The sequence below is a fragment of the Monodon monoceros genome, unplaced genomic scaffold (genome assembly GCF_005190385.1).
Source record: "Monodon monoceros isolate NGI ecotype Baffin Bay Population unplaced genomic scaffold, NGI_Narwhal_1 Super_Scaffold_9, whole genome shotgun sequence".
In the NCBI taxonomy this organism is placed as follows: Eukaryota; Metazoa; Chordata; class Mammalia; order Artiodactyla; family Monodontidae; genus Monodon; species Monodon monoceros.
In genome coordinates this window covers 20,430,192-20,457,418 of record NW_021703786.1, presented here as the reverse complement: position 1 = coordinate 20,457,418, position 27,227 = coordinate 20,430,192, and the positions used below count along the sequence as shown (strand labels likewise).

Below are 27,227 nucleotides of genomic sequence, written 5' to 3'. Positions count from 1 at the left end.
GCCCGTGCACAGCGATGAAGACCCAACGCAGCCAAAAATTAATTAATTAATTAATTAATTTAAAAAACCAATTAACTCAAAATTGATTGTAGACCTAAATGTAAGAGCTAAAACTGTAAACCTCTTTGCAGAAGACATAGGAGTAAGTCTTTGTAACCTTGGCTTAGGCAATGGTTTCTTAAGTGCAATACCGAAAGCACAGAGACAAAAGGAAAAATAGATAAATTGGACTTCATCAAAATTTTAAAATTATGTGCCTTAAAGGACAACATCAAGAAAGTAAAAAGACAGCTCACAGAATTGGAGAAGTTATTTGCAAATCATGTATCTGACAAGGGCCTAGTGTCCAGAATATAAAAAAAACATTGTAACTTGTGTTTGTTTCCTAGGGCTTCTATAACAAAAGACCATAAAATGGATGGCTTGAAACTACAGAAACGTATTACGGTAGTTCCCCTTTATCTGAGTGGATACGTTCCAAGACCCCCAGTGGATGCCTGAAACCATGGATAGTACCTAGCCCTATATATAGTGTATTTTTTCCTATACATACGTACCAATGATAAAGTTTAATTTATAAATTAGGCACAGTAAAAGATTAACAACAATAACTAATAATAAAATAGAACAAGTATAACAGTATACTGTAATAAAAGTTATGTGAATGTGGCCTCCCCCCCCCAAAAAAAATATCTTATTGTACAAATTTAATGCCTTTAAGCACTTATCACATGCTGTGGCCATAACTTTTGCAGTTTGAGGTGTGACAGCAAAGCTGGCACAAATTTCCTTTTCCTTCTTCACAGTCTCACAGAAGATTCATTCTTACCATAGATCTTAGCAACCTCAGAATATAATTTCTTTCTTTCCTTATTAAGTTGAGAACTTTCACCTTTTCACTTAAAGAAAGCACTTTACGGCTTGTCTGGCAGATCCGAATTGCCAGCATCACTAGTCTTGTGCTTTAGGGTCATTCTTAAGTAAAGTAAGGGTTCCGTGAACACAAGCACCAGTGATACCATGACAGGAGATCTGATAACCAAGAGGGCTACTAAGTAAGTGACAAATGGGTGAGATACACTGGACAAAGGGATGATTCACGGCCCAGGCGGGATGGAGAAGGATGGTGCAAGACTTCATCACACTACTCAGAATGCACGCAGTGTGAAACTTGCGAATTGTTTATTTCTGGAATTTTCCACTTAATATTTTTGGACCACAGTTGACTGTGGGTAACTGAAACCGCAGAAAATGAGACCACAGATAAAGGGGAACTACTGCATCTGATATTCTGAAGGCTAGAAGTCCAAATCCAGATGGAGGCAGGATTGGTTCCTTCTGGAGATCCTGAAGCACCATCTGTTCCACGCCTTTCTCTTAACGTGTAGTGTCTCCAGCAATCTTGGGCATTCTCTGGCTTGTAGACGCATCACTCCAGACCCTCCCTCCGTCATCACGTGGTGGCCTCCCTCTGTGTCTCTGTCTTCACGTGGTGTTCTCTCTCTGTGTGTCTTTTCTCCTCTTATAAGGACATCAGTCACGCTGGATGAAGGGCCCACCCTACCCCAGTATGACCTCATCTTAACTAACTGCGTTTGCAGCAACCCTGTTTTCACATTCTGTCACCTAACGTCACATTCTGAGGCACTGAGGGTTAGGATTTCAACATATCTTTTTTTGGGGGTGGAGCATAGTTCAACCCATAACACAAGAACAAAAGGACAAATAAACCAATTTAAAAATGGGTAAAGGATTTGAATAGACTTTTCTCCAAAGAAAATATACAAATGACCAATAAGCACATGGAAAGATGCTCAGTGTCATTAGATGTTAGAGAAATGCAAATCAAAACCGTAAGATTGCATTTCTTATTACAGCCATATGGGATGGCTATAATCAAAAATACAGATAATAACAAATGATGGAGAGGTGGTGGAGAAATTGGAACCCTCATATGTTGCTGGTGGGAATGTAAAATGGTGCAGCCACTTAGGAAAACAGTTTGGAAATTCTTCAGAAGTTCAACATAGTTATCATATGACCCATCAGTTACACTCCTAGGTATGTACCAAGGGAATAGAAGACGAGTGTCCACAGAAAAACTTGTATGTCAAGGTTCCCTGCAGCATTATTCACAATTACCAAAAAGTGGAAACAACCCAAACGTCCATCAGCTGATGAGTGGCTATGCAAAATGTGGTACATCCATACGTTGGAATACCATTTGGTAATAAAAAGGGATGAAGTACTGATACATGCCACACCATAGATCAACCCTGAAAACATTATGCTAAGGAAAAGCCAGTTTCAAAAGACCGCATGTTATAAAATTTCGTTTATGCGTGTCCAAAGTGGCCAAATCTCTGGAAACAGAAAGTAGGTTCTTGGTTGCCTAGAACTGGGGGGGTTGAGCGGAAACAGGGAGTGACTGCTGCTGAGGACGAGGTTTCCTTATGAAGCAGTGAAAATGTTCTAAACGCAGATTGTAGTGATGTTTGCACAACTCCGTGAAGACACAGAAACTGTTGGATTACATGCTTTCAGTGCATTGATTTTATGGCATGTGAATCATGTCTCAATAAAGATGTTTTTAAAAGCAACCTGTCTTTACTTCTTTCCCAATAGAAAAGCACGAGCTGGATCTCAGAAGATGACTTCTACCGGCCTCCCCGGGAACAGCCCGCAGAGAGTCCTTCCCATGATTCCGTGGCTTCTCCCAGAGGGACTCCAGAGCCGAGGCCTGGTCTCCTCACGCAAGGACCAAGAAGAAGCTGTTCCATGGAGGCCTTAGACAAAGCTTGTGTGCCTTCCCTAGGAAGCAGGAGAAGCAAGGCCGCCCCGACACCGGAGCATAAGAACTTCAGGGTGGTGCATCGCAGGCAGATGGGTAAGCGACTTTGCAGGCTTCCGGGCGCTGCACTGCGCGCGGGCAGTGCCTTTCAGAAAGCAGTTCAAAAGTCCCCTTTTCCGTTACCAACTGGGCGGTGTCTTCTCCCAAGAAAAACCGCATCCCAAAATGTAATAAGGAGCACCCTTGCTGAGTAATTCAGAAAAGTATTTCAGGAAGAGTACTATATTTTCTCATAAAATCTTTTATTTATTTATTTATTCATTCATTCATTCATTCATTCATTCATTTATGGCTGCATTGGTTCTTTGTTGCTGCGTGCAGGCTTCTCATTGCGGTGGCTTCTCTTGTTGCGGAGCATGGACTTTAGGCGCATGGGCTTCAGTAGTTGTGGCTGGCAGGCTCTAGAACGCAGGCTCAGTAGTTGTGGCACACAGGCTTAGTTGCTCCGCAGCATGTGAGATCTTCTTGGACCAGGGCTCGAACCCGTGTCCCCTGCATCAGCAGGCAGATTCTTAACCACTGCACCACCAGGGAAGCCCTATTTATTTATTTACTCATTCATTCATGCGTGCATGCATGCTGGGCCAGGTCTTAGTTGTGGCACGTGGACTCTTAGTTGCAGCATGGGGACACTTAGTTGTGGCATGCAGACTCTTAATTGCGGCATGTGTGCAGGATCTAGTTCCCCGACCAGGGATCAAACCTGGGCCTCCTGTATTGGGACTGTAGAGTCTTACCCACTGGACCACCAAGGAAGTCCCTCTCATAAAATGTTAATAAAGTAATGCTCAAAACTGCCTACAGAGTACACAAATACTGTTTCATATATTGAAATGGAAAATATCTTCCCTGAAACTCTCCTATAAATCTTATGATTATACATAAGATAATCTTATGAGTATATAGACATCGTGATTCTGTCTGTAGCCCAGAGCAAACCCCTGCCTCTTAAAGGCCCAGGTGTTTCACCTGCTCCTTCCCAAGGCCTTTCTCTTAGTTTATTTCGCAGCTGTGATGGGGTTATTAGATCTGCTGTTTGTTCAGTGGCCTCTGTGTGCAGTTTACAGTGAGGCCACCTTGATCTCCACACCCTGTGAAAGTCTAGAAAGCATTAAATAACCATAACCTGATTTTTCTGTAACCCTCAGAAACAAACAAACACGTGTGCTCTAGAGTCAGTTTCTTTCTCTTCTCATTTTCTGTTTGCAATGACCCAGCAGAGAATTCTGGCCAGGTTCCTGGGGCCCTGGCTCGGGGAGTCTGGGCAGAGCCCTGGTCTCCATGCTGCCTCCTTTTAGGTTTTTCTTTCAGCCCATGTGATGGTTGCAACCATACCAGAGAAGGTGTGTTTTATGCCTGCATCATCAGGTACCCTGAAGGGTGGGAAGACCCTACACAATGGTTTGAAATCTCTAAGGCTAGTCCAGGCTGGGAGAGAGACGTGTGTGTCCTTTGGACCCCCTGGTTCAGGGGATGGTTGACCCCCAGGGAGCAGGGATCATTGGGCTGTGTGTGGTACATAGACACGCACTCACTCACTCAGCAGATACTTACTGAGCATCTGTGATGTGCCAGGCACTGTTCTAGGTGCTGGGGACACAGCAGGAAACAAAGCAAAGTTCTTATCTTCATGAGACTTATATTCTAGTGTGAGAGGCAGGAAATAAACAAATAAACCAAGTAAACGTACAGTGTGGGCAGGTAATAATAATTTCTGTGGGGAATAGTAAATCGCGGAGGGAAGGAGGAAAGCACGAGACGATCTTCGTGTTTCGAGCGGGGAGAACGTGTGCAAAGGCCCTGCAGTGGGAACGTACTTGGCCTGTCCAGGAAAAGAGCGGAGACCAGAGTAGCTGGAACAGAGGAGATGGGGAGGGGGGTGGTTAGAGATGAGGTCAGAGTGACGGAGGGTCTCGTGGGCCACAGAAAGGACGTTGGCTTTTGCTCTGAGGGAGACAGCAGCTTTGCAGGGTTTGGGGGGGAGAGATGTGATCTGACTTATCTCTTGAAAGGGGGAGTCATACTGGCTCATTTGTTGAAGGGCTACAAGGGGACATAGACCAGTTAGGAGGCCACGGCCATAACAGGCCAGGGATGACGGTGGATTGAACCCCTGAGGTAGTGGTGCAGGCGGTGTGAAGTGGAGGAAGATTCTGGATATGCCAAGAGGATTGGCTGATGGATTAGATGTGGAGTGTGAAAGAAAGAAAATCAAGAATAACTCCAAGGTTTTTAGCCCAAGTAGCTGGAAGGATGAAGTTAGTCATTTTATGAGATGAGGAACTTCAGGAGAGAAGCGGGTTTGGAGTGGGAGAATCAGGAATTCATTTTTGGACATGTCAACTTTGAGAAGCCTATTAGACATACACAGAGCAGTTGAAGATCAGAATCTAAAGTTCAAGGGCAAGGTCTAGGCTGGAGATAAAAACTGGTGAGTTGTTGACATAAAACCCCAAGACCAGGGGAGATCAGCTAGGAAGCTGGTGTCAGTAGAGAAGAGAATCCAGGGCTGAGCCCGGGGCCTCCAGCATCGAGAGGCCAGCGAGAGGAGGGGGAGCCTGGGACACAGGAGGGGGGACAGTGACGGCTGAGAAGAGCCAAGGGAAGGGGGGCTCAGCTGTGTCCAATGATGCTGATGGGCTAGGCCAGATGGGCACCAAGGATTGGCCTTTGGACTTGGCGACAAGGAGGGCCTGGTAGCCTTCCCAAGGGCAGGTTCTGTGGAATGAGGGGACAGAAGGCTGCCTGGAGCAGCTTCAAGCAGGAATGGGAGCAGGGGGACTAGAGACAGTTCCCACACCTCCCCAGGGAGGTTTCTGAAAAGGGGACAGAGACACAGGGTGGTAATTAGAGATGCGAGTGGAGTCAAGAGGTTATTTTTAAAGCTGGGAGAAATAACAGCGTGTTTGTGGGCTGGTGGGAATGATCCAGTAGAGAAGGGAGGAAACGGCGGTGCAGGAGAGGGAGGGAGGATTGCTGGAGGGACGTCCTTGTCCTTGAGTATGTGGGGGGCGGTGGGACCCCCTGCACAGATGCACAAATGGGAGGGTTGGCCTCAGACGTAAGCATAGTCAGCTCATCCCTGGCGACGGGGGCAGGCAGAGTGTGGGTGCAGATGCTGGAAGGGAGAGGGGTAGTGGGGGGCATGTGGAGGTGATTGAGTGCTTTTATTCTCTCGGTGAAATTCAAGAACAAGGTCAACAGCTGGGGTGAGGATGGAATGGAGGCTCTCAAAAAGTGTTCCCATCCGGCCCATGGCGGGCCTGTGTTCTCCTGGTGGTCATGTCGTCTGCACGCAGGACAGGACTCAGGCCCCGGATGTTCTCCTGGGTGGTGAAGGGTCAGGCCCGTCGTCTAAAGCACCTCTTTCTGCCTCCAGGGCTGTCTAACCCATTCCGGGGGCTTCTGAAGCTGGGCACGGTGGAGCGGCGGGGGGCCATGGGCATCTGGAAGGAGCTCTTCTGCGAGCTCTCCCCGCTGGAGTTGCGCCTCTACCTGAGCGGCGAGGAGCACACCTGCGTGGAGAACTGCTCCCTGCTGCGCTGTGAGTCCGTGGGCCCGGCCCACGGCGACGGCCGCTTCGAGCTGGTCTTCTCGGGCAAGAAGCTGACCCTGCGCTCCTCGTGCCGCGATGAAGCCGAGGACTGGCTGGACCGTGTGCGCGAGGCGCTGCAGAAGTGCCGGCGGCCCCAGCAGGAGGAGGAGTGGGTGACCATCCAGTACCCAGACCAGCCCGAGGACCCTCCAGAGGCCCCCCAGGGTGGCTGCGCCTCCCACTCGGACCTGCTCTCGGAAACCCCTGAAACCCCCCAGGGCCCGCAGTTTGACTGGTCTTCTTCCCAGGTTCCCGAGCCTGATGCTATTAAGGAATCCCTTCTGTACCTGTACACAGACCGGACCTGGATGCCCTGTATCTTCTCCCTGTCCTTGGAGTCTCTGAAGTGCTTCCGCGTGAGAAACAATGAGAAGATGTTAAGTGACAGCCATGGAGTCGAGACCATCCGAGATATCTTGCCGGACACGAGCCTTGGAGGCCCATCCTTCTTCAAAATCATCACGGCCAAGGCCGTCCTGAAGCTGCAGGCCGGGAACGCTGAGGAGGCCGCCCTGTGGAGGGACCTGGTGCGCAAGGTCCTGGCGTCCTACCTGGAGACAGCTGAGGAGGCAGTGACACTCGGTGGGAGTCTGGATGAAAACTGTCAGGAGGTGCTGAAGTTCGCCACGCGGGAGAACGGCTTCCTGCTGCAGTACCTGGTGGCCATCCCCACGGAGAAAGGCCTCGACTCCCAGGGCTGCTTCTGTGCAGGTGCCGACTCGCTGTCCTGCTGCCCCCAGCCTGCTAGCCTCGCTCTGCCTGCGGTGGGGTTCCCACTCTAGGCTCTGCACCCCTTCCTGCTCCCCACGAGTGCCCCCATCCTGCCCCGGGGAAGTTGCAGCAAATGAGGCCGTTCCATGATCACATTGTATTCTTTTGGAGCAGGGGCATGGTACCCTTCCAAAAATTTTTCGCTTGCTTTTGCAAGTGGACACAGTTTTTTTTTTTAATTACAAAAATGGGCTCGTATTACTCAGAGCTGTCCAACAGAACTTTCTGTGATGATGAAAATGTTCTAGATCTGTGCTGTCCAGTACGGTTGCTACAAGCCACATGTGCCCACTGAGTACTTAAAACGTGGCTTCCTAGTGTGGAAGGAACTGAATTTTCAATTTGCTTTAATGTAAATATATTTAAACGTAAATGGGCCCCTGTGGCTCGTGGCCACCGTTTTAGACGGCGCAGCTGTAACTGTTGTTCTGCAACTTGGCTTTTTTCTGCTTGGGAGTATATTATGCGTATTCTTCTACGTCAGTACGTCTGCTCTGTCATTAGCATCGTCAAATCCTGTGCTGGGCCCTGGGCCAGATGCTTTATTTGGATCATCTTGTTTAATCCTCACAACAACCCTGTGGGGATTTGTCTCTATTTGTAACTGAGGAAACTGAGTCACAGGGCTGGTAAGTACCTGTCCCACACTCACACAGCGAGTGATGGTGGAGCCTGCAGAGGACTTGATGGTCCCAGAACCTGTGCTCTTTTCCAGGCCCTCACAGGGCCTCTCCGCTCCCTTGCTTTCAAGGCTTCGTGATCTTCTGCTGCTCACGTTCCATTTCTAGCTCTTCTCCCCAACCCAGACACCCACGTCCATCACCCTGGGCCCTCCGGGTGAAGTGTGAGGAGCCTGTGGGACGGGAGGCAAAAGCCTGCTTCACGCATCTAGAAGGGAGTGGTCTGCAGCTGGTGCCCCTGGAGGATGGAGTAGCTAAGCAGAGCAGAGCTTCGCGCAGAAAATATCTTCAAGCTGCTGCTCACCCCTCGCCCCCCCACCAGCCAGACCCTAGCAGCCACACTTTGCCCTTCAGCACGTGGGCGCCAGTCTCAGGGAGGAGGCCAGGCCTCCGGGGCTGGGAGGAGGGCTCCCTCGCTGGGGACGTGGATGCTGGTGGGTGGCTCTCCCCACGCCTGCCACCCGCCAGCCTGCCGGCCAAACTGAAACTGGGGAGCTCGGGCCTCCTCTCTGCCTGCGAGCGCAGCTCGGTGGCCGGGCAGACACCAACCTCTGACATCTGGCTTGTATTTCATAGTTTACAGGGCGCTTTCAAAACTCCATTTAAACTTTGTAATAACCCCACAGAAGAGCAAGTAGTAGGGAATTGGAACCTTGCAAAACTTCTGTGAGGATGAGACAGCTAGCATGCAGAAGAACCAGTCCTTCTAGTCCCCGGGAGGCGGAAGGGACTCTTTCCCTGGCCCTGTAGGAGGCAGGGCCTGTGCTCAGGATTCGAGCCAGGCCTTTGTTGTGCCCTGGGCACACCCCACTCCCGGTCCCCCCACCTTCCCCCGCCCCACTGTGGAGGGCCCTCCAGCAGAGGGACTGAAGCTGGCCCCAGGCCATGTCCAGACAGCCCTGCCTCTGGCTGGCTTCCCCACCCACTCCCTGTGGCCAGCCCCATGTCCCCAGCTCCTGCCCTGCTTGCCAAGACCCTGACTCCGTGGCTTCCATTTCTGGGCTGCCATGGAGGGGTGGACCTAGAGGAGGCTGGCATTGTTGTGCAAGCAGTGAAGAGAGGCAGCTGGGAATAAGAGAATGAGGGCTCTACACCAGCCCCACCCAAATCTGACTCCAGCTGTGCCACTCAATCGTTGTGTGACTGGGCAGGTTTCCTGCCCTCTCTGTGCACCAGCTTCTTCAGCTGTGAAGCCGCTGATAACTCTTAACAGTGTTTTGTCCTAAAGATTAATTAATAGGGTTGGTTCTGACTGGTGGGAATATGAGCGGTGGTGGTTTTCATCTTCGTACTCTCCTTTTTAATCTTTCTATGGATACTTTCCTTAGATAGCGGGCCCTTTCTGCCTTGGCCGCTTCCGGGTCACTCAGGAGCTGACTCTGTCCCCACCGCTGCTCACCCTCTCCCTGTTCTTCTCCCCAGGCTGCTCCCGGCAGATCGGCTTCTCGTTTGTACGGCCCAAGCTCTGTGCCTTCTCTGGCCTCTATTACTGTGACGTCTGCCATCAAGACGATGCCTCAGTGATCCCGGCCAGGATCATCCACAACTGGGACCTCACCAAGCGCCCGGTAAGTCTGGAGCCCAGCCTGCCGTGGCCGCACAGGGCTGCCGAGTGACAGAGGAGGGGTCGCTCCTCTTTGTGGCTGCTGTTCGTATGTTTGGGGGAGTTTGGCTCTAGGGAAGCCCAGGTCACTAGTTCAGGCCCCATGATGTGGGGGAGTTGACCAAGAAAGTAACTGGGTGCTGGTCTCCAGCCCCTGGACACAGCTCTGTCAGTGCCTACCTTGGTCCTCAGGTGGGAATCTGAGGATGGTTTGCTGCAGCTCCCCATGGATACAGATAAAACTGTTTAAAGCACCAACAACTAGATACATAGATGGAAATGATAGATAGGATAGATTAGATATAGATGGTTGGGTGGATGGGTTAGGTGGGTAGATGCGTGCATGGATGGATGGGTAGATCGGTGGGTAATGTGGATGAGTGGATGGAAGGATGAGTGGGTGGATGGATGGATGGGTGGATGGGTGGGTAGGTGGATGAGTATGGATTGGGTGGGTGGGTGGATGGATGGGTGGGTGGGTGGGTGGATGGATGGATGGATGCGTGGGTAGGTGGATGAGTATGGATTGGGTGGGTGGGTGGGTGGGTGGATGGATGGGCTAGCCAGCTGGCTGCACTTTCCCTGGGAGCATTTTTCCGTGCATTTTTGTTTTTTACATATACATCTACTTTTTTTTTTTCACCATTCAAAATCATCTTTATTTGGTTGTTTAGCCTTTCTTCCCCACCCCCAAGATTACAAGCTCCTGCATCTACTTTTGGTAAAGTTTGGGATCATGCCGGACTCATACTGCTTTATAAGGTGCTTTGTTTAGTTAGTATTACATCTTGGGTACTTTTTTATGTTCACCAAATGCTTCTGCATAAGATGTATTCTCTGATCTTTCAGATTTTCCTCTTCAGCTGAGCTTACCCACTTACATAGCTGTGTTACCATGAGCAGACTATTTAACTTCACTTTCCTCGTCTGTAAAGGGGGATTAATAACAGCGTCTGTCCCCAGGCTGTGTGAGGACCAAAAGAGACAGTACCCACCAGTCACTTAGCTGGTGGCTTACATTAGTGCCCTGAGGCCTCACCTTCTGCCCCTAATTTGCTTGAGGGTCTGCCTCAAGGGGCGCAAACTTGGCTTTCTTCCAAAGGCACAGATTTCTGCTAAGACAAGACACAGAAACACCGGGAAGAGTTTGGTTGCTTCTCTCAAGACCCAGGCCTACCGGCCGTGCTGTCTCATTATGTGGAGATGTCTTCACATGTCCCCATCAGAGTCCAGGGAACATGGTTCTCAGAGCCCGTACCACCCTGACCTCCACCCCGCTGGGGGTGAGAACCTTCCAAAGACATTAGCTTCACTTTGGCTTTTTTATTGGTTACCTCATCCCCACCCCTGCCCTCAATGTTAAGTATTTAACTAACTACATGGAGAAAACTAAACCTCAAGATCACCACAGATGCGAAGAACCCTCTGCCCATAAAACACCCTCCCTGCTTATAACACCCAGATGCCTCTGTTGAGCCACCTTCTTTTCACTGCTGTAATTTTGGTGCCACTTCCTTTTTCCAACTGGAGAATTCTAACACTTCCCTTGGCATGCCTGAGGTCAGGAAATATCCAGCTCTCTCAAAGATCCCGGGCCTGGGAAGGACATGAAAATTCACACTAGAAAGTGGCTGATCGGCGGGTTAAGGGCCCTTTGTCCACTGTTACCACTCTGGCTGACCCACTTGTGCAAGGTCCGGCTGGCACTACTTGGCAGGATGTCAGCCCAGGCCTGGGGCTTCTCTCTTTGTCTGTCTCCTCCACACCCACGGGGGAGGAACAGTCCCTGGGGAGCTCGAAGCCCATGCCTGTCGGCAGCACTTGGCAGTTTTCAGCGCACATTCCTGCGTGGTATTTCATCTGAGCCTCGCCAGAAGCCTGGGGCTGAGTCGTGGGAAGGGCTGGGTTTGACCCGAGTCACGGACTCACCAGGCTTTTGCCAGTGGGCTGTCTATTGGCTGGGGGCTGGTTCCTCAGGGCTCTGGGAAATGGGAAAAGATGGAGTTGTCAGCTGTTGCGGGAGGCGAGAGATACTGGTGAAGCTGGTGGAGCAGCCCCCAGCCTAACGGTCTCCTGAGGGCCCTATTACATCCCCCTGAGCCAGGGGACAGACACCGGGACCACACAGGCACTCACAGAGTCTGATGGCAGCTCCCCTTTACAGAGGATATGCTTACATGGATTTTCTTTTCATCTAAGCTCAAAATTATCCCATGAGGTAGGTGCTTTTATTTTCCCCATTTTACAGATGAGGAAACTGAGTCACAGAGAGGTTAAGTAAGTTTCATAAGGTCATACAGCTGGGAAGGGGCGAACCAGGAGCCAAAGCCCGACTTCTAAGCACTGCCGGGTGGTTGACGGTGGAGAACATCTCAGCTCCTCCATCCTTATCACGGCAAGGAGGAGACTGCAGGGGAGAGGGGCTCCTCTTTAGCACGTGAGGCAGCCAAGTGTGCAGAGACAACACCTCGGTTTAGACCCGGGCTCTGCTTTCTTCTGGTGGCTTGGGTAAGCCACTTTAGCTTCTCTGAGTCTCAGTTTCCTCATGTGTAAAATGGGGATGATGACACCTTCCCTTTTGGGTTGTTGTGAGGATGTGGTCGAGGTCCTTAGCCCAGCGTCTGGCAAATAGTAGGTGCTCAGTAGTTGGCTTTGGCATCAGGATCAGGGCTGAGGGTAGAACCTTCAAAGTCCTATCACGTGGGAGAGGCCCAGATTGATCACTCAAATCCACATGGAGACTTGGGGGGGCCCTGGTTGGTGCTGCTGGCAGGGGTGGAGGGAGCTCAGGAAACCTCTAGTTAAGCTGTGTCTGATCCGTAGCTTACTGTGGTTGGAGCCTGACTCACACCCGTCACCTGGTTCCTGAGTCGGCCCGGGGTAGTGCCTGTTTCCTTTCGGCAGGAAGGTGGGGGCAGGGACGACAGGAAATAGTGGGAAGGATCTGTGAGGCCCAGGAGGAGAGGCGTGTTGACCGGAGCAGCCCCTCCTCCGTCCCAGCACTGTCAGGAGGGGCAGCAGCTGGTGTCAAGGGGGAAGAGTGGGTTTGGAAGTCAGATAAACTGGGTTCACATCATGACTTGTGCGAGCTGTGGACCTTGGCCAAGTCACTTCCTCTCTCTCAACCTCAGTTTCCTCATCCGTAAAATGAAGATGGTACCACTTCCCTCGGCAGGTGGTGGGAGGCGTGAGCGAGTGAGTAGGTAACGCAGTGCCTGGCCCTCAGGTGCTCACCAGATGGCCCTCCTGTCTCACCCTCGCTGCCTGGTGGTGTCCCCAGGTCTGCAGGCAGGCCCTGAAGTTCCTGACGCGGATCCGGGCCCAGCCCCTCATCAACCTGCAGCTGGTGAACGTGTCTCTGTACGAGCACGTGGAGCGGATGCACCTCATCGGTAGGAGCCGGGAACAGCTGAAGCTCCTGGGGGATTACCTGGGCCTGTGCCGAAGCGGAGCCCTGAAGGAGTTGAGCAAGAGGTGAGCACCCTGGGCGTGCATGGGCACGCACACGCGTGCGCACGCACACACACACAAATACACGCACACACACAAATACACGCACACACACAAATACACACGCACACGCGCACACACACAAATGCACATACGCACGTACACACGCACACGCGCACACACACACATACACATGCGCACACACAAATGCGCGCACATACGCACGCACACGCACACACACACAAATACGCACGCACACACACACACACACAAATACACATACACACGGGGTCAGTGCAAAAGCAGCTTCTTGGGAGAAGCGCCAGGGCTGGGTGGGGAACGCCTTCCCTTTGCATTTAGGAGTGGCTTTTATTTGTGCTTATGTTTGTTCTTTCATTCGTTTGACAAATATTTACTGAGAACGTGCTCAGGGTCCATCACTGGGCTTGGGGCATGGGCCCCAGTGCTGAGCAAGGTGGACCTGGGTCCTGCACGGCAGGTGAGTAAGGCAGCAGCTGCCACCAAGGGTGAGGGCTGGAGGAGAGAGTCGGACGCCCTGGGAGTCCTATTAGAGGGGCGGGGGATCTAACCCAGACTGGAGGAGGGCGGAGTGGGGAAGGCTCCCTGGAGGAACTGACATCCAAGGTGAGACCTGCCAAACGAGTGGGAAAGTGAGGAGACGCAGGAAAGACCGTTCCAGATAGAAGGAGTGGTGCGCTCAGGCTGTGAATGAAGGCCCCGTGCGTGGAAGGCAGAACTTCCAGGGGGTGAGGAGGGAAGTAGGGATGTGGTGAGAGGAGGCTGGAGAGGTGAGAAAGGGCTGTGTCGCCCTGGCTCCTCTGGTTCCCGCCAGCCATTCACCCCATGCGGCTTGGCTTTGCTGCTGTGGCAGCATCCGTCCCCAAATCCTCGCAAGAGGACAGGGTTGTGTGGGACCCTTAGGATGCCCTTCAAGAAGCTTCTTGGTACCCAGGGCCTGAAGGGGACCTTCAGTGCTCAGTCGGGGCTGAGGGGTGACACCTTCTGTGGGGCCCTAGGAGGGCAGAGCTCAGGCGGATGAGCTGCTGCCGGCTGCCCAGTTGGGCTTCGCTGCTGGGTTTCTGAGGTCTTGGAGCGGCTCACAAGTCCCTCCACTTTCCCCCTGCAGCCACCCCTCCCGACAGCGTTGGCCCAGAGACCGCCTGTCTGACGGGCTTCCTGCTCAGTCCTGGTGCCCGTCAGGGCGGCGCAGGGAGAGACTGCTGCGGGGAGCCCCTCTCCTAGGCAGAGAGCAGAGGCTGGCCCCTCCCAGGCTCCCAGAGCAGCCGGCTGAGCCCTGGTCTCCTCCACAGGGCCCAGAAGAACAGAAAGCCCTTTGGGGGCCACTGTGAGGGACCTAAAAGGCTGCTTCTGGGGAGGCTCTTTCTGTCTCCATAATCAGCTGAGTGCCTGGGTCCCTACTCACTCCCATCCTTTCTGAGATTCCAGGACCCAGGGCTCCAGAGTCTGCCCTCCTACCCCTCTGTCCAGGGTGGTAAAAGCTCAGGTCAAGTGGCACCCTGTCACCCTCCCCAGTCCAGGGTTCTCTGCAGACCTGAGAAGACCAGGTGCCTGTAGGGTGGGTCCTGGGTGCCGGCCTCATTCGCCCATCCCTGCCGTGCTGAGATTGTTTGGTCAGCAGCCTTACTGGCCTGTCCAGGCTGCCCTGCCTGGGCACTGGGGACAGTCCTGCCTCTTTCTCTGTGGCCCTGCTGTTCCCATCCTTGGGCGGCAGCGCCGCACACGGTGCTCAGGGCCAGGCCTGTGGAAGTCCCATTTCAGAAGCAGCGTGGGGCGGGGGAAAGAGTCCAGGCGCAGCCTCCGCCTGGCCCCAGATCCACTGTGTGACTCAGGGAAGTTGCTTCACTTCTCTGAGCTTCAGCTTTCTTGTCTGTAAAATGGGCCAGTGATCCCTGTGTTGACGTGGCTTACCAGAGTTGTGGTGAGGGCCACATGAGGGGATCAGTGTCTGGGGTGGGACAGGGACAGGTGGACAAATGGCCCTGGGTCAGGGCGGCGTGTGCCATGAAGAAGGAAGGAAGGGCCAGGGGAGCTCCCGGAGGAGGTGGCATCAGTTGAGGGTTTGTGAAGTTCATTTCTTTTGTTCTTTTAAAAAGAAAAAGTGCTTTTCTTTTTCTTCTTTACAAAGATAGTATTTCAAATAGTACGAAAGAGTCAGGCAGAAAGTTGGGATCCCCCTTCTCTAGTCTGGCCACCATCAGTTCTGTTAGATGCTCCAGACCCCACTTGGTCCTCACACAGGAGAATAGAGTTGCCACCACACAAATGGCATCACGTATGTAGTGAACTAGGGTTCAGCAAAAGAAGCAGAGAAGAAAGCAGAAGGGAGGGCCCGTTTTCCTGGCTAAGGGAACCCACGGCATGGAAGCGGGACAGGAGCACGGCTCGCCAGGGCCTTCGGGGGGCTCAGGGCAGCCAGGTGGTGGGTCAGGGGCCAGACCTCGAAGGTCCCCTGTGCCACAGCAAAGGCGTCTGGATTTTATGCTGCTGGCATTGGGGAGATGTTGAGGGGTTTTGAGCAAGGGATGGTCACGTTCAGTCAGGAGTTTAGGAAAGACCAGTTTAGCAGCAGTGGAGCGTGGGTGCTGGTGTAGGAATTGGCCCAGGAGGTGAGGAGGCCTGGACTGAGTCGGCCAGAGTGAAGGGTGAGAGGACGGGAAGGGCTGAGGAGAAACAGGCAGGTTTTGGATGTGGGATCCCCTTTCTCTCAGGGGGCTGTCCTGGCAAAGGGTCTCCTCCCTGACCTCATCTCCCCCAACAGTTGTACGGCCTCACTTGAGGGTATGACAGACCCAGGGTAGGTGGCTTGTAGGGAAGGCCCTGGGCCTGGCTGGCCCCCTGGGCTTCCACGACTGTGGGCAGAGGACTCTCCATCCAAATCAGCCCCACCCTTCCTGCCGGCGCAGCCACAGCCGGTGCACCCCGCACCCCCTGCATTTTCCTGGTGATAAACGGCAGCGTCCTGTTCCCAGAAAGCTGGAAGTTTACTGGGGAGACGAGCATGTTGAGCTGAGTGGCCTCACCCTCACCCCACGCAGCACAGCCTGGCCTGCCTGCCTGCCTGGTGGGACTTGCCATCTCGGCCCCGGGTGGGGTCCCCCCCGGACCACAGCTGAGGCCACGGGGTGGGCAAAGCCAAGCACCCACTCCAGATGCCGCGGGGCCTGGCACCTTCCCGCCTCCAGATGTCCAGAGCATCCTGGGGCAGGTTCCCACGCTTCCTCAGACTGGGAGAATTCTCCCCCCAACCCCAGTACCAACACAGACACACAGCAAGGCTAGACAAGTTTTTGTACCAGGGGATTTCTGCAGTTGTTTCCTCTCCATCTCTCAGGATGTGACCCTTGGGATCTGTGCCATTGGTGAGGTGGAAACTAGAGCTGGGTTGGCAGCTGAGCTCTCGTCCTCTGCCTCCCCCACCCCCCGCCCTCCCCCATCTCTGAAATGGGATCTGCTGCACTCAGGACATGTCTCAGCTCCTCTCCCATAGCACTGAAACCAGATGCTTAAATGTCTGTCCCTCCACTAGACCAGGGGCTACAGGAAGGCAGAGGCCACGTCCTGTGCATTTCTGTCCCCAGCCCTGTCCCTGGTATGTAATAGTGGCAATAATGACAACAGTTAACACCTACAGGCATTCACTGGGTGGAAAGGATGCAGGCTCTGGAGCCAGACTCCTGCGTTTGTTCAGACTCCAGCTCCGCCACTTACTAGCTATGTGACCACAGGCAAGTTATTTAACCTCTCTGGGCCTCCATTTCCTCTTGCAAAATGGGGGTTATAATAGTGTCAACCTCACAGGAGTCTTGTGAAAATTAAGTGAGTTAATATATATAAAGCTTAGTCCCGTTCCCGGTACCAAGCGTTAGCTTTCCTCATCGTTATTAGTTTTTAAATAGATGTTTATTTTTTTATATCTTCAAATTAAGATTTTTGCGGCTTTCTTGAGTGTACTTGACGAAATTGTAAGACATTTAAAGCGTGTGTTGTGATGATTTGACATAGGATTACATGGTGAAAGGATTCCTCCCATCTGGTTAATTAGCATATCCATCATCGTCACACATTTTATATATTTTTATATATATACATGGGGTGTGTGTGTGTGTGTGTGTGTCTGAGACAGAGACAGAGACAGAGAACATTTGAGTTCTACTCTTAGCAAATTTCAATTATGCAGTGCAGTGTTATCAACTGTGGTTAACAATTATTCCTTGTTTACTATGTATGAGGCACTGTACCGGATGCTTTAAATAAATTATTTCATCCTCAGAACAGCACTCTTTCTCAGGTGAGGAAACCTAAGGTTCAGAGAGGTTAAGTAACTTACCCAAGGTCCCAACAGCTTTTCACCTGGAAGCCCAGATCCCAAGCCCAGGCGACTGACTGCTCCGCCCAGGCGGGAGCTGTTCATGCCTGGTCAGCAGCGCTGAGGGAATGAAACCAAACCCAGGTTGGCCCGGGTTCCTTCTAAGGAATCTCTTGTGTTTTCTTTGAAGACTCAACCACAGGAATTATCTCTTGGAGTCTCCTCACAAGTACAGTGTCGCGGACCTCCAGCAGGTGAGAATGCCACCCCGCAGACCTCTCTAGAGGGACCTTATTCCTGGAGAAATCAGAAAGGGAGATGATGGGGTGCGGGGAGAGTGCCTGCAGTTTACTGAGGCAAGACAGCCGTCTTCAGCTCTTTGGTAGCTCGGAACGGGTGTCCCGCCATCCATGCTTCCTGGGCAGTGGCTGAGCCCCCAGCGCCCCCGGGACAAGCAGGCACTGCAGCAAAGCCCAGGATCACAGGGCTCGGCCCCTTCCCTGCGTCTGGACTCCTCCCCGGCAGGGAGGGCAGAGGGAGGGGTGAGGGTTTGGGACGTTCCTTTCCTCAAGGGAGGGTACAGTGGATTCCTCCGTGCGCAAGGGCTGCACGTGCTCGGCCTGATTCTGGGAGGTTTTCTTGCCCAAGTGGAAGGAAACTCCTCTTGGGGTAGGAGTTCTTCAGGCAGGGTGCCAGGAGCAGCAGCAGACCACGTCTTGCAGACGGCCTCAGGCTCAGCACAGCTGCTTAAAAGGCCTCGTGGCCCGCGCTTGCCCTCCACAGATCGCAGACGGGGTGTATGAAGGATTCCTCAAGTCCCTGATCGAGTTTGCCTCCCAGCACGTCTACCACTGCGACCTGTGCACCCAGCGCGGCTTCATCTGCCAGATCTGCCACCACCATGACATCATCTTCCCCTTTGAGTTTGACACCACAGTCAGGTATGCGGACCCTCAGCCAGCCACCCCGCCCCACCCCCATTCCCACCCGGCCCCCCGGAGTCCCCGGGCGGCAGGCCCTGTGCCCAGGGAGGGGGACAAGACAAGCCCTCACAGGACTCCCTGCCTCCACCGAGCCATCCATGTTTCTGGAGAAGAGGTGGCTGCTGCCTCTTTGAGTTGCAGTGGGAGGACCTCAGTTTCGTCCTCTATGAGCAGGTGGAGGAGGAACTGGATGAGTTTCTGGCCTGGAGTGTTGGCACAGGCCGGGCATAAAGTGGGCACCTGGTGGGTGGTACCTGCCACTGCCTCTGCCCCCGTAACAATTGTTCTTGTCCCCAGTTATTGCTCATTATCAGAAGCCTCTAAATGGAAAAATTCATCCACCAAACCTCCATTCCAATCCGTGTGGGAGTGGAAAACTGAACTGGTGGGCGCATTCATTCATTTTCAGTAGGTGTCCCCGGACCCGCATTTGACCTCTGAACAGACCTGGGGCTGAGTTTTTTAAACTGCAGAGTGTTTGAAACATAGGCAAGAAGTCGTTTTGTGAGTCTCAGCAGTATTTATAAAAGGGAAATAGAATAGAGAGTATCAGTGTGCATTGCGGGGCTTAGTAAGCGCTGTGGCAAGAACCTTTTGTCCTGGGACGGAGAGGCAGTGCCATGTGCCGTGGGTGGCAGGCCCCCGTCAGGAACACTGACCAGCCTCGAGCCCCGGGAGGCCCATCGGTCCCAGCAGTGCTTGCTGCTTTCTCCCAGGTGTGGCGAATGCAAGACCGTCTTCCACCAGAGCTGTCAGGCCGTGATGAAGAAGGGCTGCCCCCGCTGTGCCCGCCGGCTCAAGTACCAGCAACAGAGCACTCTCGCCTAACCCCATTTCCTGCCCCCACCCGGGACCCGGGGCTCAGCCATCCCAGCTGGGTTGGCCATCAGCCTGGGTCACACTTTCAAGGTGTCACAGATGTCTCCCTTGTCAGGAAGACTCAGATGTGACCAGAGCATGAGCCTATGAGAGGAAGCCTTGGGAGCTCTTGATGACACCTCCTGCCCCCCACCCATCTGGAGGCCAGGACACCAGCAAATGCCCCTGTCCGAGGATGTGGGAGGAGAGGGGGCTTTGCACTAATTGGCCTGGATCACCTCACTGACGCACCATCTCCATTAGGGCTGTTCAAACACTGTGGAAATAAGACTTGGGAAGCATTTTCAATTCCACATTCCTGATTAAAAGGCCTAGTTTTTTTAAGGTGGGTTTTTTCCCTTCATATTTCAACAGAAAATATTTTTTTATTCTTGACCCTCCACAAGTCACCCAAGAAATCCAGCCACTCTCACCCTGAGCAAATGTGCAGGAAGCGCTCAGGCCAGGCCTGTAGGCGGGTGGCGGCTCGGTGGACAGGCCCCCTAGGACAGAGCCTGCCAGCTGGCGGGCGCCTTTCCTTCCCCCTTACCGAGCGCTCGCTGCCGACAGCTCCTGTACAACGTGCCAAACCCCCGGGGGGCCAGGCAGGCTCAGTCCTGAGGACCATGTGTTTCCTCTGCCTCTCCTCTCTGCTCCCCGCCCCCTCCTCACCCGAAAAGCCCCTCACGTCCTCCTTGTCAGAGCCCCTGGCTCTCCTATGGCCTGGGATCTTGGTCCCGCAGGAGGAGGGGAATGACGCGGAGCCAGCACTGTCAGCACTTTGAGCCTTTCCTGGTCCAGGGAGGGTCGTCATCTAGCCCACCCTCAGCCCCCACCCTCCTCACTCCTACCACCGACAAGCAGCCAGACAGGCGGGGGACTGCTGCAGACGCAGGAACGCATCCCCGCCTGACTGACCCCCGCCAGGACAACCCTCAGAACCCTCGTCCTTCCACGAAGAGCGTCAGCCCTGCTGCTGAGATGTGCAGGGACACGCGGGAGAAGCCACCCTCGTGGAAGGATGCTCAGCCTCAGTTTACAAAGCCATGAGAGTTCACAAAGCTTTGCTGGACTGGCCCAGGAGGGGCGCTGCCGAGAGACTGGAAAATTTCACTGGAGCACGACTGCCTTTTGAAGGGGTCTTGGGGTGGAGCCTGGAATTGTTTTCAAAGTGATATTTAGACCCTTGGGGTTGGGGGGTGAAATCTGGGCATGATTTCTCTGTTGCCTCCCCCCCCACCTCTCCTGGATCCTCAGCCCTGGGGTCTTCTGGCCATCCTATCTGCACTCAGCTTGGATTGGGGGCCTCAGGTGGAGATCCGCCTTCACTGTCAAGATGCGAACCTACTCCCGCCTCCCCCTTGGGCTGATCTGGTTGCTGAGTCACCTGCCCGGCCCTGTGGAGCTGGATGAATTGTGCAATAGAATCGAGGAGGTGGCAGGCGGGTGGGGGAGGGGGCTGTCACACAGCTGCTCTGTCCCCATCCCGGAAGATGGTGCACACCTGTGCCCAGCGCACCAAAGAAAGTGGATCCTTACCCCCATCCCCACCCCCCATAGCCAGCATTAATGCTCCACCACAGACACAGCCTGATCAGAGCCGTAATTGGTCCAGATCGCTGAGTGGGCCTGGGGTGGGCAGTGCCGCCTGAGCCCAGCCCTGTTTCCTCGGGCCTGTGAGTATATTCTGTATTCCGGAAGGTCCCTAGGAGGCAGCAGGAGTGAGGCCCTGGAGGAGCTCACTTCGGCCTGGCGGGGCCTGGCACGCCCCGCAGCCCGCCCTCCCTGAGATCAGTAGCATTAGAGCTGACCCTCCCCCATACCAAAAAGCAGCTGATGCCTTCAGATGAGTTGACTTTTAACACCCTCACCGCCAATGGGAAGCTGATGTGAACCTCGGTAGTGCCCACACTATTTTTAAAATTTCATTTTATGCAATAAACTGTTTCTAGTGAGGGGCCCCGGCCCTGAGAAGTGCTTTGCAATGCACCGAAGGACCTGCTGTGTGAGTTTTGAATGATTTTGCAGTAAAGACCTGATCTTTCTAACCTGTGGTCTGGTTTCTGAATCTTTTTTTTTTAAATATGTAATTCGGTTATTTTATTTATTTGTTTATTTATTTAGGCCGTGCCACCTGGCATGCAGGATCTTAGTTCCCCAGCCCAGGGATCGAACCCAGGTCCCCTGCAGTGGAAGCGCAGAGTATTAACCACTGGACCGCCAGGGAAGTCCCTGGTTTCTGAATCTTAATGCTGCCACTGATTGGGGGAGACCACAGGCCCTCAGTTACCATCTGATAGCCGCCCCTGCTCTCGTCAGTCAAACCGTAGGCAACGGAGGGCAGGAGGAGGGTGGTTATTGGTAAACATTTGCAAGCAGGGGGCTTGTGTGCCAGGAGTGGGCATGGAGAAGAGGGGAAGTAATTCTTCAGTCTACCCCGGACCCTTGCCTCTCCCCGGAGTCAGCCCCCTCCCCCACCATGGGATAGGATTTCAGGGCCTTTGGGGAGCTTTACTTACATACACTCATATAACTAATGAAGCTAATGCCTGAAATCCCACCGGGATGGCTTCTTTCCTGTTCCTTAAATGTCAAAGCACAGACTCCTGACACTGGAACATGTGAAACCATTTTCCACAGGGTTATCCAAGGCAAGAGAAGGGGCTCAGGAAGGAAAGGTTTGTGAGCAGGGCCCGATTTAGGGCTCATGGTTTTAGGGCTCAATGTGGCCTTTACTTGGCTGCCAACTTTCCTCTGAAGTTCCAGAAGAAGTCCCAGGGGTGGGGGTGGGGGGCGCCTGCAGTGGGAAGCCCGCCGCTGCCCACTGTAAAGACAGAAGGAAACAGACTAATTCCCAGGGAAATCAGGTTGCAGGAAAATGGGACTGAAAGAATCAGGTCTGCAGTTTCCTGTCCTTGAAGATGCCTCTCAGCCTTCGAGGGACCACTCACTCTCCGCCCATTGCATGAGCCCCAGCTTCCGTCAAGGGCAGGTAGTGGTGGGCTCCGAGGAAACCTGAGGGACCTGGTGCGAGGGCTAGAGGAGGCGGGCCCAGAGGAGGGCCAGGAGCACATGACCTGTGTGCTACCTTTGGACTCAATCCTCCATCCTTAGCAAGGTGTTTCTGAGAACACTTGTGTCTCCCTTCCCCCTCCTGCCTAAAGGAGGATGGGGGGGTGGGGATTGGAGACCTCAATTCAACCCCAAAGAGGAGGACAGCTCACCTCATAATAAAATTAGTGGTAATAACTAATCTAATGTGTGTTCTTAGAACGTGATCATAACAATACATTTGCTTAGTGCATCTCATTTAATCTTCACGACAGTCCTATGAAGTAGGTGTTATAATCCCCGGTTTATAGGAAAGAAAACTGAGATGCAGAGATAAGGTGAGCATCTTGAGTTCAAGCCCCAGGAGCCTGCTCTGAGCTTATCCTACAGACAGATTGGAGGAGGCCCTCCTCCCCCACAAGGATCAAGGCAGGGCAGTGGGGGAAAGGGGTGGGGTAGAGCAGTGGAGGGAAATCTGGCCAGCAGTTGGTTAGAAGGCCTCCTCCCCTCTCATCCCACCATCCTGGTTCTGCTGTCTCCACCTCCGGGAGACCGCCAGGTGTGGCCCAGGATCCCGGGAGGTGCAGGGGAAGGGGTGGCGCCTCTGCTCCTCGGGCGCTGGCCCGTCCCAGAGGGGACAGGAAGCCAGGACACCGGGGATTGTCTCTCGGAGCCGCAACCCCAGTCCGGGAGGAAGTTCTGCCGGGTGCTCTCCGCCGGTGCCTCCCTCGCTATATTGTTGAACAGGAAACAGGGCAGCGTGGGAGCAGGGCGGTGGAGGAGAGAGCGCCGGACGCCGAGCCCCCGCGCGGCTGCCAGGACAAGTGGAGGCGAGGCCAGCGGTCGGACACCCCGAGGTGCCAGGGTAGGGCCGGACTGGGCGGGGGTGCTGATCTGGGGCGGGGAAGGGGACCGCAGGTGGCGGGTCCTCACCCGGGAGCATCGCGAGCCAGCCCCTTCGCACTGCGCTGGAGCCTGAGCTGCGCGGGCTCGGAAGGAGGGCCGCGCGGGACGGATCTTCCCCTCCCCCGGGAGGAGGTGGGAGGCGAAGGGCTGCCTTCCGTCCCGGGGCAGGAGGGGCGCAGGCCCAGGCCCCCAGCTTCGACCCAGGCGTTGGCGCCGCTGTGGCTCTTGTCTGTCTCCCGGGCAGTGGACGCAGTGCACCTCCTGGTGATCGCGCTCCAGGGATCCTCCCAGCTCCCCCATCCCTTCCGTTCTCTTCGCTCCCCCAGGGTCGGGGAAGGAGCCGAGGGTTGGCTCCCTCCCCACCCAGCCAGTGACCCTGCGTTCCGGGGAGCGTCCCTGCGGTGGGAACCCCGCTCCAAGTTTTGCCAGGCCCGGCCGAGTTGCGTTCGGAAAGAGCCTCGGGAGGACGTAGATGGGACGGGAGCGGGTAGTGCCTGCAATCCGCACAGTTCAGGATGCAAATGGCCTTGCTCGGATTGGGAACGCCCCGGCAAGACTGCAAGCCCGGGTCAAACAGTCCCTAAGCAGCGCGCCCGCGGGACGCAGAGGCTCGCGGACAACGAATCTCGCGCGTAGGGGTGGGGCGGGGCAGGGGTGGGACCCTACCCTCCCTTGGATCCGCTCGCGACCCTCCAGCGCCCCTTCGGTGGCAGCCCTCCCTGCCCCTGCCCCTCCCTCTGGCCTTCTCCTGCCCCGGGCCCCGCCCCCAAAGTCCCCACCGGCCCAGGCAGACTTCTTTAGGCTCCTCCTCGCCCCTCCCAGACACAGCCGCTTTGGGAACTGAAGGCAGCCCTCTCCTTCTTTGCTCTCCTTGCCAGCTCCTCCTTCCCGAGGTCTCTCCAGCCTAGCTCTTTGAAGCCCCGCCCAAGGAGATGGCAGGGGCCTAACCTGCATACAACCGCCGGCTCCGCCCAGCCAGCCCATGGGCTCCTTGAGGTCAGCCCTGCCGACGTGAGTGAGCGCGGGGGTCCAGGGGAAGGTGGTGAGAAGGGGTGTCCCCCCCCTAGGGTTTGGTGGCTTAGCTCCCGTCAGCTCAAGGACCCCGCCTCCAGGGCCCAGTGTGCTTAGTGACTCAGTTTACACCCCTTCCCCATCGGGGAAAGCTTGAGAAGGAGAAGGAGCGCTAGACCAGACCAGACCTTGTGCCTTGGATCGCTCAGCTTCAGCAAGAGGCCGAGCTCCAGCTGCTGGTCCCAGGTCACCTTTGTGGGTCAGTAGGTGTGGTCGATGTAAAGGCTTGGAGGGACCAGCCACACAGGCAGGCTTACAACTGGGCTCTGACTCCCTCCCCCAACATACCAAGGGCCAGACTGAGCTGGCGTGGAGGGGGTCGTGTTGTGGTGATCACTCCAGGAGAGCTTTGGAGGTCCCTGGTTACACCGCACGGGTAGTCAATGTCCCAAAGTGCATTCCCTAGGGGCCATTCTCATGGGGCAAAGTAGAGATCACAGGGCAGGGGGGCAGGCCGCAAGGCCGAGCCTCTCTCGGGAGGTCGAGATGGGAGCCAGAGAGCAGGGGGCGGTGCCGGTCGGTCTGGGCTGGCCGGGCTCCGGGTTCACGTCTGTGGCAAAGCCGCCGGGGAAGGAAAGAGCAACCGAGAGAACCGGTTCCCCCGGCCTTGGCAGTCGCGGCCCCTTACGCCAAGGCCCTTGGACTAAGCGGGGCAGGGACACTCCCAGACTAGAGCAAAGCGGGGGCCGCTCCTGGAGCCCGCGCCCCAACCCTGTTACCGCGGGCCTTGGGCGCACACGCCTGGGGAGCGGGGTGCCAAGGACGCGATTCCCTGAGGGCTGGAAGCGTCGGGGAGGGGTGGGACGGGGGTAATGGAATGGGCTATTCTTCCCACTTCACAGACGCGGAAACTGAGGCCCAGTCAACTTTTAGGCAAACGTGGTGTCGACTTTATCGCGGGCAATCACCCCCATCTCTTTGAGCCAAAGCTTCCCTGGCTGTAAAGCTGGACCAGTATTACCCACAATCTCCCCACCAAGGGATAGAATTTTACAATCAACCAAGAGAATGAAAGGGCTGTCTTAATTCCATCACTGAGTGTAAGAATGAGAACCTTAGAGATTATTTTATCCAAGTCCCCCGTTTTAGAGATAGGAAAACTGAGGCCTGAACGTACACAAACGATTGTAGCTTCGGTACTCGAACCCAAGTTTTCCGTCTCCCTAGTGCGGTGCGCTTCCCGGCTCGGCGGCCCTGACCTCCGCGCCCCTCCTCCTCGTTGCCCACAGGGACACGCCGCGGCCACGATGGCGGCGGACGTCGAGGGGGACGTGTACGTGCTGGTGGAGCATCCCTTCGAGTACACGGGCAAGGACGGGCGCCGCGTTGCCATCCAGCCCAACGAGCGCTACCGCCTGCTGCGCCGCAGCACGGAGCACTGGTGGCACGTGCGCAGCGAGCCCGGCGGCCGCCCCTTCTACCTGCCGGCTCAGTACGTGCGCGAGCTGCCTGCCCTCGGCCACCCTGCCCCCGCCCCGCAGCCGCCCGCGCGCCTTCCGGGTCCCGCAGACCCCGAACCGCTCTCCTATGACTACCGCTTCGTGAGAGCGTCGGCGCCCGCCGGTCCCGACGGCGCGCCCGCCGAGCCCCGGGGCCGCGCGGGCTCCATGTGCGGCCTAGCTCGGCGCGGCGCAGCAACCCAGCGCCGAAGCCTGGCGCCCTGCCTGCCCGCCTGCCTGTACACGAGGCCCATGGCACCTGTGCGGCCCGCGCAGTCTTTGGACGACCTGGCCCGCACCGCCGCGCCCCCTGCCGGTCTCCTCGGGAGCGGGGGCAGCCTCAAGGCCTGCAGCGTGGCCGGCTCTTGGTTGTGCCCGCGGCCTCCGGCGGGCAGCAACTCCGAAAACGTCTATGAGGCCATCCAGGACGTGCGCGGCCAGCCGCTGGAGCAGCACCCGGAGCAGGTACGCCATGGGGAGCCGGGAGCGGGCAGACGGGCGGGAGTTACGCGCGCCGCGAGTGGCGGCGCTAGGAGACCCGCTCAGTCTTGCATCGGGCTCCACGGAGCAGCAGTGTCCGCCGGCTTTGGACCGCTCACGCCGAGCCTAACTTTACTCAACTACGAAACGAGAGGGGTACAGGCTTACTAACGATCTCTTAGCTGCAATTCCCAAACGTCAAAGCTCCCTGTAGCCCAAAGGGTTTTTGTAACTCAGCTGGTGGCAAACTTTGACTTGAACCATGTGCGGCCGTGGACGGCCTTAATTTATCCCATTTACTGTGAATATTCAAGTTTTGCTGCAGAAGTGCAAATAAACCCGATTACAGGCTGCTGCCCAAGCCTTGCAGGGAGAGTTATGTCACCTGTGGCAGGTGTGTGCGCCGGTTATCCTTCTAAAATCCGAACCATTCCGAAACGTATCCAGAATGAAATAGGGGATTGTGGACCTGCCGCCGCCGGCTCTATCTGCCTCGCCTTTCTCACATGAGCTTGGGCGTCGGAGGAGATAATGGATGTGAAAGTCAGGGGTCTGCTTCCTTTTTTGACTGGTTCCAACATTTTAGTTCCTTTTCTTTTTTTTTGTAATTTCGATGGTTTTGTTTCAGAAAGAAGTCCAGTTATCGCGAGGATGTTCTTTTTGCCTCAGAATTCGGTTATGTAAATTTGGGAAATTTAAAATTTTTATTTAAATATCATTTAAAATAAGAGCACCTTTTAAAAACTCTTACATCCTCAGAATACTTCGGCGGCCTGGACTTCTTCAAGTTTAGGGACTTTTCAGGGAGAGGTGGGGGCGTGGAGGGCACAGGCCCCCTCTGACATGTGCCACACCTGACAGCTGTGTAATTATGGGCAATCCACTTCCTCTCTCAGGGTCTCAGTTCGTGTTTAGATCAAGGGGGTAGGGGATGGATGACCCCTGAAGCTTGTGAGTCTCTGATTTCCTTCTTTGGACCCAATATGATTACAATAAATATTGATGCCTGCCACGTTCAGGGACTGAGTCTGGGAAGAAAGAGGCACCGTCCCCATCTGTGAGTTCCTGGGTCTTCCCTCCGCCCGGTCTCGTTATGGTGCAGTGTTCAGGATTTGAGGCAGAGACTCGAATTTGACTCTGC

The 27,227-nt window shown here is 54.7% G+C and overlaps 2 protein-coding genes across 9 annotated transcripts in view; both read left to right on the top strand.

Annotated features, from left to right (window-relative positions):
* PLEKHM1 (pleckstrin homology and RUN domain containing M1) overlaps nt 1-21,184 on the top strand; it is a 50,783-nt gene extending 29,599 nt beyond the window's left edge. For 2 of the 3 annotated variants that reach the window (XM_029211772.1, XM_029211771.1), the window contains 7 exons: nt 2,626-2,887; nt 6,231-7,157; nt 9,320-9,465; nt 12,781-12,974; nt 17,489-17,552; nt 18,082-18,239; nt 18,998-21,184. In XM_029211772.1, the coding sequence (XP_029067605.1) occupies nt 2,626-2,887; nt 6,231-7,157; nt 9,320-9,465; nt 12,781-12,974; nt 17,489-17,552; nt 18,082-18,239; nt 18,998-19,109 (1,863 nt within the window). In that variant the 3' untranslated portion in view covers nt 19,110-21,184. Of the gene's footprint in view, nt 1-2,625; nt 2,888-6,230; nt 7,158-9,319; nt 9,466-12,780; nt 12,975-17,488; nt 17,553-18,081; nt 18,240-18,578; nt 18,690-18,997 lie in introns of all 3 variants that reach the window. The other variant, XM_029211773.1, reaches the window with a different exon arrangement.
* A 1,664-nt stretch (nt 21,185-22,848) lies between these two features.
* The window catches only part of ARHGAP27 (Rho GTPase activating protein 27), a 32,687-nt gene continuing 28,308 nt past the window's right edge, over nt 22,849-27,227 (top strand). The window contains exons 1-3 of one of the 6 annotated variants that reach the window (XM_029212056.1): nt 22,849-23,047; nt 23,975-24,107; nt 25,397-26,071. In XM_029212056.1, the coding sequence (XP_029067889.1) occupies nt 25,415-26,071 (657 nt within the window). In that variant the 5' untranslated portion in view covers nt 22,849-23,047; nt 23,975-24,107; nt 25,397-25,414. Of the gene's footprint in view, nt 23,056-23,079; nt 24,108-25,334; nt 26,072-27,227 lie in introns of those variants that run through there. The other 5 variants (XM_029212060.1, XM_029212057.1, XM_029212059.1 and 2 more) reach the window with 5 other exon arrangements.